Genomic DNA, 10,140 nt, shown 5'->3' with positions numbered 1-10,140 from the left:
TTTTGATGGTTGTCTTCTCAGCCTGCACCTTTGTGTATTCATTTTGAGACCTTATTGTTTTAGAATTAATTCCCGTTCCTCCAGAGTAACTTCAGGAGATGTTTCCAGCTCCCATTTGCATGACTTTGGTATGAGCTTGACATGAGAAGGCTATTCAGGACTTTGCAGGGACACCATCTCCACTGGGAAGTCTTCACTGATGTAAAGTCAGCAGGAACTCTTTCTACAGTAAAGTCTCCAGGATTCACCTTTCAAGTTCTTTGTTATTTTTATAGGACTGTTACAGCTCACAGGCCTTGCTCCTTCCTTGGCCAAGCAACCTGATGTTTCATATTGCCAAGAGATTTTGCAGGACTTTTGTCAGAGCAGATTGGACCAGGATATAAGAATCTGAGGGGAAAATTGCAGCTGAAAAAATGAGCTTCTCAATTATGGTCTTCAAACACTGGCAGGCTTCATGCAAGTCCCTCTCAAACTGTTGTTGTTCTCTTTGTAAAGCCATATGACTACAGATGTTTCTAAATTCAATACTATCCTGAAAGCAAAAGGAAAAAGAAGTTAGTGAAAAATAATGCTCCCCAAGTTTTCTGGGTATGATTTTCTAAGCAGAAACTTCATAATCATCTCTGATTTAGCATGAAACATCTTCCATTTTGAGATACATCTAGTGTAATCATTAAATACTGCTGCAAGATGTCTTGGCAGGAAGCCTTGGGTAGCAGTTTCACCTACTCACTTTTAAGGGGCACTGTCTTCCCCAGGCATCAGCAATTAACATTTTTTAAAATTCTGTTCCCTCCAAACAGACCTTTAATATTTGTCCTCAAGCAATTCAACTCCCCCTACCCTGTCAGGCAATGGGAAATGTTATATCCAGACATCTCTGGAGAGTTCCTAATGGCTCCAAGGGGACATGGTAGCAGCAATCCTTATTGTAGCGTCACTTCCATGCTGCACCGCTCATCTGTGACGTGACTGGGATCACCAGTGAGGCAGGTGACCTCAACATCTCTGCCAGTTGCACACTGTAATAAATGGTGAAGACTTCCCAGTCCCTCAGATGTGGGGCCTGCAGCATGAGAAGTATTGCTCTAACACCTGCCTGTGCTAGGGAAATGCTCTGCATGGAGCAAATGCATTCCTTCATCTAGTCAAACCAACGCTGTATGTTGCAGCTCATGGAAACCCCTTCCTGCTTTGTTTTGAAAAAAAGCTAAGTGGAGCCAGTTTTCATCTAAAAACCTATAGTCCTGCTGGCTGTAGGACCTCACCTACAAAAGGGAAAACCTGCCTGCCGTTGAGCTGGGCCAGCCAATGACTAATAGAAAACATTCCCCTCTATCCTCATCCGCTCCTACCCCTCCCTAACAGAGGAGTAGGAGCACATGGTAGAAGCAGGGCTTTAACTTGCAATGGCTCTCCATGGTTTGCTCTAGCAAAGGGCTGTGTCAATACAAAAGGGAGGAACATCTCAGTACTGGGAATGAGCCAATGAAGGTGAAGAGGACAAGACATCTTTTGGCAGCAGGTTCAGCCTCTGTAATACTAAAATTTATGTGCAGATATGATCTCAGTCACAGCCTATGCCTTCATGAGGTCTAATACGCAATGAACACTCCAGGACAAGCTGTCCTGGATGAATGGGGGAACTTTCTCCTGTAACATGTTGTACACACAAGATTTTGTCGCCTCTGATCTCTGTCACTTGATGTATTTACTCTCATAGTTAGTATCAGCCTGTACTTTTAGCTGAGAGGAAATTGAGTTTTAATGTTGTTCTTAAAAGCATGAAGTTTCAGACTTATTGTGGGGTTTACATTTGTTATTAAAAACAACAAAGAAACCAGTTTTAAAAACTCAGTTTCAGCTAGACAATCAGAGCTTCATACTGGTAATAGCAAGAAGGATTTGCAGTTGAAAGATTAAAATGTGGGTTAACATCAAAAACAGTGCTGAATGACTGCTCCAGCCAGCAAACAGAAGGCAATCATTATGGAAACACCAAAACTAGCCACTCAACATCATTCTTGGGCCCTTAGATATTGTATGATAGTGGTTGCGGATCTACTGTGGGCAAGGTGAACTCATAGCTCTGGTACGCCCATGTGCCAAAAAGCCAGAGAGTCCTGAGTCAGGAGGTTAGCTGAAAAGCAGCCTTCTTCACATATATTTCCAAAGTTTCCTTTTTCAGAAAGATTTTGATGTTTCTTTTGAAGGTCACCTTTCAAATCTGTTCTGTGAAGTTGCCTTAGGTATAAAATCCTTACTCAAATATATTAAAAGGTCAAATAAATTGCACTAAGTAAACAAGCTAGCTTTGCTGGCTTTTGCAGGTGTCCAGCACATGGGAGATTTAGGAGACATGACAGAGAGTAAAAACTTGACTTATCTCTCTCCTTTCCATAAAAGTGTGCAGTAACTAAGTGAAGGAAAAGAAAAAGTTTCAGACTCAAACCTATTGCTGTTTTAACTTCAGGAAACAGGGCCCTTGTGAGCTGAACTGATAGAGAGCACCCGCTCCTGTTGTACTTTGCCATTTAAGAGAAGGTAACAGGAATATTTGCTGTGATTTGATTTGAAGTGTTTTCAACTGCAGAACAGGAGCAGATCCTTCCTGCAGATTTCATTTCTCAAGATCCATATGTTTAGACAGATGAGTGCCTCCCTCAGAGAACCTCCCTCAGAATAGAAACAGCATTGCCTACTAGTTTCAAGGCTGTGTAATTTATGGCTTAAAATTTTCCACTGCTCTGGGTCTGTTTCATGCAGTTGTCACTCAGTGGTAGGCTGAAGTTTCAGGATGTTTCTGATGGCCCAGCTTTTATTTTTGAACCTTAACATAAAATTGGTTCTATGCACCTAGCTGCTTTGCATTTATAAAGAGGCCACTTTTATAAAGGCTTCCTTACAGAAGATACAAACTGCTTTATTCCATCTTTTATTTTACTCAGAGATGCCAACCTGACCCACCAAACAGATTCCTACAGCTGGCTTTTACAGACAGCTGCCTTTTTCTTCAGTATGCTCAAATTTTAGACCCTGGCCTGCTGCCAACCCTCAACATTTTTTCTTAATCTCCATGCGCCCTGGTAGACAGAATTTCCACTGAAAGCAGTGTGGCAGTGGTAGTGTCCTAGTCCAGGTGCTGGATGTTCTCCATGATCGGTGGGCCAAGCTTCTAATGTCCATTTCTGGTAACTCAGTGCCTCCAGTCTCACTGACCTATTTTATATTTTTCCAGTATAAATTCTCAGGATAGCTCAAGTTCAGGAGGAATAAATGGTCATTTTAGAAAATGATTCCTGTGGCATTTCTTAGGTACATGAAAGTCTAAGCTAGAGCTTTTTCTCAGAGGCTCTGCATGTGGTCAGTGGGGAGTAATAGGAATGATGTACCTGACCCATCTTGGAAGGATTTATAGCATGAACTGAATCTGCAGTGCCTCTTTCTCTCTGACGATCCCCGAGGAAACATGGCTTGAGCAGCTCAGTCTCTGTGAAACCTCTGTGGGGCAGATAGCTCCACCTCAAGTTTGTATCCATCTCTCACCTGCTGTTTTCTAAAGCGGTTGTATTTAAAAGATATAAGACATAAGCTACTGAGAACAGTGGAGCTGTTTACAGTTTCTTGTAAAGTTACTATTCCTGTGGAAAAATAAAATCCCCCAAACCTCTGGTGTAGTTTATTTTGTGGTCTGCTGCTGCAAAACCTCACAGCAGGTGCAGATGCATGTGGAGTGCATGGAACCGCCTAAGCATATATCCTCTGAGCTTCTGGAAGGATCGACTTGAAGAACATCAAATTGTCCATTTGTCAGTATTTAAGAAAGAGTATTGATGCCTATAGCTCACAAATGACTTTGTGGAGCATGAAGCAATTTTTTCCAGGATCACTCTTCATACTAATTCCTTTTGAAAATGAACATTCAAAGTGATTAGGTCCAGGAACAACATAATATCCTTGGCTGCAAAATGAAAAACGTGCAGACTGGTACAGTTGTTTCAATCTGTGATGGCAAACTGAGACTCTGCTGCTGTTTTATGTGAATTCTAATGAAAGCAATTTATCTTGTTTCCATCACCTCTAAGCCATTATTTATGAATCAGTCTTCAGATCTCTCACACAAGGGAGGACAAATCATTTTGGTACTGAAAACTGGATCTCTGATTTTTGCCAGGAAAGCAAGAACTAGAAAACAAGCTTATTATCTACCAGTATAAATGTCATCTAGCAACAGCCAGCCATTCCATATTCCTCCCCAAAAATGTACAGATCCCCCATGTGAAGAGTCCTGGGTTCATGCTGTGCTGAGCAGCTGACAGAGACACCCGTCTGCACCAGCCCCCACTGCTCCTCTCCTGAGGAGCAGGACACCTCCATGTCTTTGTCTCACCTGTGGCCAAAGTCAGTGATGCTTGGATGCTGTGCTGTTGTTTGGCCTGCAATGAGCTTGCAGTTTCTGCTTTGTTCCCCAGGGACAGGTCTCAGTATAGCAGGAAAACGAAGCCAGTGTTGGCACTGCTGTAGGCAGGCTTAGCAGAGGCAATGCACTGTCCCACTGCCTGCCTGTGGGAAGCTTGGCAGGGCTGCCTTCATACCATAACTTGGGTCCTGGTGATATGACTTTCTCTTGATACAACATAAGTGCCACTGAGATGATTTCACAACAACTGGACTGTTTGACAGAAGATCCAGGGCAAGGGGATTATAAGTGGACATGCAGGTCTGTTGATTCTGCTTCTTTTGGCTAGGAGCACCAAGCTTGCTGCTCCAAACGTCTTCTTCCACACCAGGCAGAGCAGAGGCATTGTAGCATAGAGGCAGGAGGAACTTGCAGAGTCAGATTTTTTTCTTATTATCCTGCCCTGCCAATCTGGCACCTTTTAAGGATACTATTTTCTTTCCCTCCTTAAAGAAAATACCATGACTGTTTTGCAAATGGGATGGCTATTTTAACTTCTTAGCCTGATTTATATTCCATTCCCCACTGGCTGCCACTGAGATTGGCCCAGTCCAATCCACTGCACATTTCTGATTTAGTACTGTCCTTGCGACCCCTCGGTAACTTCAGCGCAGGAGACAGGATGTTATCAAAAAAACTGGAGCAATGTGTAGCTGCACCTGAGCTCAGCCAGGGCGAGCCGCACGCTGCTATTTTGGGAAGCTTTTATATCTTGTATTTTTCCTTTTCAAATGCCCTCACATTGCGACTTAAAATACAGGGAAGAAAAGAGGGTTCTGTTCTCCTTGGCAGTGTGCAATTACAGGAGAGAGAGAGAGAGAGAACGCGGACATTATTACAGGGCGTCTTTGTGAAGGCAGAAGGCGCGAGGAGTTTGCTTGTGGGTGCGATGCCAATAAACAGCTGGTTAGGCAGCAGGGCAAGGCAGGGTCCTGGGATGGGAGGAAAGAGGCCCCTCGCCCTTCCCCATTGTGGTGGGTTGGAATTACCCCCCAGCATAAAATTGCCAGACCAGCTCAGCTGGAAAGCAAATGAGGCTATATTTACAAGCAAAACTACAATCTAGAAATATGGAATGCAATGAATATGTACAAAATAGTCAATATTTACATGTATTTACAATTTATAAACAACATAAGAACCCCCCTGGACAAAACCAGGGGGTTACCAACAGCTTGCCCCTCCCTGCTCAGTTCCCCCCTGTATATGGGACAAGAAATGAGAAGAGCAGAGAGTTGCTGTTAGTACGTGACCACAACAAGCACACATTCAAGGTCAGCAAAGCCAGCAGACGCCAGAGCTAGTATCTGCTAGAGTGAAGGAAGCTGAAAAGCTAACTTTATGTTAGTAGTCTGTCCAATGGGATTATTTAGACCTTATCATTACTGTCCCTTTTGCATCCAATGGTGATTTGTTTACATGCTACTACTTTCCGTTCAAGATCTGTGGAAAATTTTATAGGCACAGCCTAAAATTACCACACCCATCTTAACTCAGACCCTTTGGCTAAGCAGTCTCTTTGCTCCAAATTCTTGCAAGAGTGTCACTTTTCCTTGGAAATAAACACCCAGGGTGATTGAGGGACAGGAGCATATGCCTTATGAGGAGAGCCTGAGAGCCCTGGGGCTTTTTAGTCTGGAGAAGAGAAGACTGAGAGGGTATTTAATAAATGTTAATAAATATCTGAAGGCTGGGTGTCAAGAGGAAGGGGACAGGCCCTTCTCAGTTGCACCCTGTGACAGGACAAGGGGCAGTGGATATAAACTACAGCACAGGAGGTTCCATCCACCTCAACATCAGGAGGAACTTCTTCACTCTGAGTGTCACAGAGCACCGGAACAGGCTCCCCAGAGAGGTTGTGGAGTCTCCCTCTCTGGAGACTTTCAAGACACATCTGGATGCATTCCAGTGCAACCTGCAATAGATTCTATGGTCCTGACTTGGTGATCTCCGGAGGTCCCTTCCAACCCCTAACATTGATCCTATGATCCTGTGAAGTGCCGTGGACTGGCACTGAGGCACAGCAGAAAGTGTGGTTCCTAGAATCTTTAGGGAATGGGCTATTCTGGTGTTGTTCTTCCCATTCTTCAAATCTACTTTTTCTTCAGGCCTATGTCTGTATATTTTGGGGCCTTTTTACAGAGTGATTTTTTGGAACCAGTTCAGCTGATACACCAATACTGATACCGCAAACTAATAAAAAGTAAACGAGACACAACCTCAAACCATATAGAAAACAGGAAAGTCAAGATTGTCAAAGAACTGAAAGAGGCATAACTTCAAAAATGAATGAGAGGTAGGAAATACTGACTGCTAGGATGAGTGAGTGTCCCTGCGACATAAACCCAGAGTTTTCCTTCCAAAACAGTGCATGGAAAGATATGCTACCAAGGACTGCCATTTTTAAAGGAATGTGGCCAACTCATTGGCTTAGAACTTATTTTTAAGAGTTAATCTGACTTTATGGAGATGTTATAATATAAATTGTTCCCTTTGAATCCAATTTATTTCAAAATCATATCTGCAACAGTGAAACTGCTTGCGACTAAAAGGGTTGGTTATCTGTGACACAGGATCTGAGGAAACCTAGTGCAGAATTTATGTAGACTCATTGTAGAAGGAAAAGGGAGAAGAGCACAGAGCTCAACAGATCATGATAATGGGTTTTCAGTGAAAAAAAAAAAAAAGGACCTAACTTAGCTTCAAGTAGAACAGGAAAATCAGAATCCAAAGTAAACAGATGCTTTCACACAACTAGATATTAAAGTAGTTCTGGGAAAGAAGAGGAAGAAAACAAAACCTCTTTCTGTCCAGGTGGCTGTAATTCATCAAGCTAGCATTTATCGGTACAAAACTCCAAATGTCATAAGCCTTGTTTATTTTAAATGATGAGCAATGAAGAAGACTTAATGGAAAACTACTATTGCAGAAGTTCAACCTGTCACTGTACTCTCATTTTTGAAAAGTATTGTCTAACAATTTCATCTGATTTTTAACACAGTCTTCTAATATCATGCATAGCTCCCAATATTGCCCCTTCCGCCTCTAGATGTATTTATTCCTAATGGACTTTTAGATTCCTGGAAATTGAAAATATTTGGACTCAACTGTTCGAAGGTTGCTTCTGATTGGATTTCTTGGGTGACGGGTTGGACTTTGATGATCCTTGAGGTCTTTTCCAGCCTTCTGTGGATTCTGTGATTCTGTGATTCTTGGTGAGTTGAATTTATGAATGAGTTGTATCCTGACTTGCGATAGCTTGGATTTGATTTCTAACAAATTGTGAACAATCACAAAGGCAGCTGGACTCAGTTCACTGATCTAGCATGCATGAAAACAGTATCTTAAAATATCTTAAATTCATCACCAAGACACTGAAAAACTAGAAGTCACAGAAAAATTTTGTTCACAACTATTTATCCACCAGGTGAGACTTTAAGTGGTTACATCTTTGCTCCTTCAGTATCCCTGAGCTTTCCCACATTGTGCTTTGACAGTTGGCATAAAAGAGCAGATTTTACTTTTAGCTCAGCTGGCCCAGGAACTGGTCTCTACTAGTAGTGAGGTTTCTGTAGCATGCACTTTTGGTACTAAAAAATGGATAAGAACTGCCATCTTCGACATGGTACACCCAAGACTCGTCATAAGATAAAGACCATTTGAGCGATAACAGAGTGAACTGACTTGGAACAATGCAAAGAAGACATATTGGATGGCAGCAACTAAACCCATGAACTGCAAGCCCATACCTAGGACTTTTCTTAGATGTCTTCCTGTGGTAATATGCATAACCACTGTATTAACTGGAAAGCTGAGGACTTTTTCAGGTATATGCTCATTGGGTCTCATATGCTGGATATGCTGTGTGTCAGTCTGTGCCAGCTGTAGGCTCTACAGGTCAGTCACGTTTCACATGCAGGTTAGCAGTCATCTCTGCATCTTGTGTTGTTTTTTAGAACTTGAGGATAGCTTTATAGCTTAAGACTCTATGTGCATTTATAGAAATTTAGACATACAAAGCTGGCTTCTGAAAAAGCTCTAAATAATCTTTCCAGGCTACTCAGCATGTCAGTAAGCCTTCATTCTGCCAAAAAGTGTTTTTATCCCCTGAACCCCTGTGAGGCAACTACTCTTAACTGTCAGTAGCTTTCTGTTTTGCAGGCTCTAGGCTTAAATTAGTCAGCTGAAAATTAATGTGAATGAAACTCTTCCCGTCTCCATGGCAAGACCCAGCACATGCAGTTATGGGTGCAGTCTACTGCCCTTCTGCCAAAAGCCTGAGATAAGCCTACTGCTGTCTCTCTCTTACTTACTTTTGGGTAGATAGGAAGAGAATGCTGCTGTAGAAGAGGGAGCAGGAGAGTTTGTTCTACTTGTACAAGCAGGGAAGTTGCTTCTGCTAGTCGGGACATCTTGCTGCGCAGAACTGTCTCTCTAAGTGTCTCACGCCTTGCCAGCCCTGGCTGGGCCAACTTCTCTGGCCTGGGCTCACTTGGGCTGAAAGGATGTAGATCTGCCCTCTCTTCTTCCTTAGGGCTTTTCCCTTGTGCGTTTCTTTCTTCCTGCACCTCTTGAGCACCACCAAGCTTGTACGACTCCATCTCGTCTCCTGGGCTCTGCCAAGCTGGGCCAGACCTGCTGGTGCTGAAGGTTTGGGTGTGGGAAGTTTGTGGGGGGCTGCAGGGAAAATGGGAGACTGTGGCAGCCTGGAGGGTGTGGAGAGCCCCTACCTGGTGACTGATAGACACAAGCAGAGCAGCTGAACTGGCCATCATCAGCATTTCCTTCTCCTTTCCTGCTCCAGACCTAGGTGCTGCTTTTTTAACTCAGTCTGGCCCTATCCCTCCCTCTTCCCTCTTATCTCTGGCTCCATGGTGGGTGGTCATCTGCCCCACCCACTATTCTATCCCCCCTGAGGTTGGCTTCAGCAGGTTGAAACTTGCAGGTCACTGGGAGGTATGGGTGGGTGGGTTCAGAGCTTGGGGCTGCAGAGCCTTTTGCACCAGATAGTGTAAATCCTCTCATGGTCCCTGCTGGGAGTGGGCTTGCCAAGACTGGCCCTTTTGAGGGGGTGCGGTGTGCAGAGAGTCAGCCATCCAGAGGCTTCATTATAAAGCTCTGTGATGAAGGATTTTACATCTTTCAATGTGTAATTTAAAAGGAGAGCAAGGGTCAGCAGTGAAAGTTTTCATTCCAAACCCCTCCTGGTTTCAGGGATGTTTAGCATGGATCTGGTTGATGCTTGTGTATCCCATGCCAGGTGCCTCCCATTGACACCCACACCACAAGGCAGAAACCCACTAGAAATGCTCAGCTGGGTCAGACTGCCAGGATTTTCACTGAAAACTATGGATACTGATAAGTAAAAACTCCTCAGCCTATTCTTAGGGGTTTACTATTATTATTAATAGTATTATCATCATCATCATCATCATTATTATTATCATTATTATTATTCAGAACCTCAAAATGCATCAAATGCATCCAAACCTGTCAAGCTGACAGTACCACATTTAGAGCACAGAAAAAAGAAAGAAAGTCTCAAGTAGGAAAACAGTGGGTTGGAAACGGGAAGGCTGAATGAGCCCCACCTGAAATAACTCCAAAAAAAGGCATTTCTGGCTTTGGCAAGCCAGCCAGAGGGATCCTATATGTTTTTGTATATGGTTCCCAGAGGA

The 10,140-nt window shown here is 43.3% G+C and overlaps 1 protein-coding gene across 1 annotated transcript; it reads right to left on the bottom strand.

Moving 5' to 3' along the window:
* Positions 1-328: 328 nt before the first annotated feature.
* On the bottom strand, positions 329-9,234 carry DLEU7 (deleted in lymphocytic leukemia 7). Its single transcript, XM_054396566.1, has 2 exons — positions 8,776-9,234; positions 329-535 (listed from the first exon to the last, which is right to left on the bottom strand). Exons 1-2 carry the CDS (start codon positions 9,232-9,234, stop codon positions 329-331), a joined length of 666 nt encoding a protein of 221 aa, XP_054252541.1.
* Between the last annotated feature and the right edge of the window lie 906 nt (positions 9,235-10,140).

This window comes from Indicator indicator, chromosome 1, assembly GCF_027791375.1.
Source record: "Indicator indicator isolate 239-I01 chromosome 1, UM_Iind_1.1, whole genome shotgun sequence".
Taxonomy (NCBI): Eukaryota; Metazoa; Chordata; class Aves; order Piciformes; family Indicatoridae; genus Indicator; species Indicator indicator.
Note: the sequence above shows the minus strand (reverse complement) of the source record. Positions and strands in the feature narration are given on the sequence as shown.

Bases quoted from the DNA above. Each gene is read 5' to 3' on its own strand.
- DLEU7 (XM_054396566.1), bottom strand. From the start codon at position 9,234: ATGGCCAGTTCAGCTGCTCTGCTTGTGTCTATCAGTCACCAGGTAGGG. The intron at 536-8,775 runs GTAAGTAAGAGA...TTTTGCTTTCAG, and splicing joins CTCTTCCTATCTACCCAAAA to GATAGTATTGAATTTAGAAA.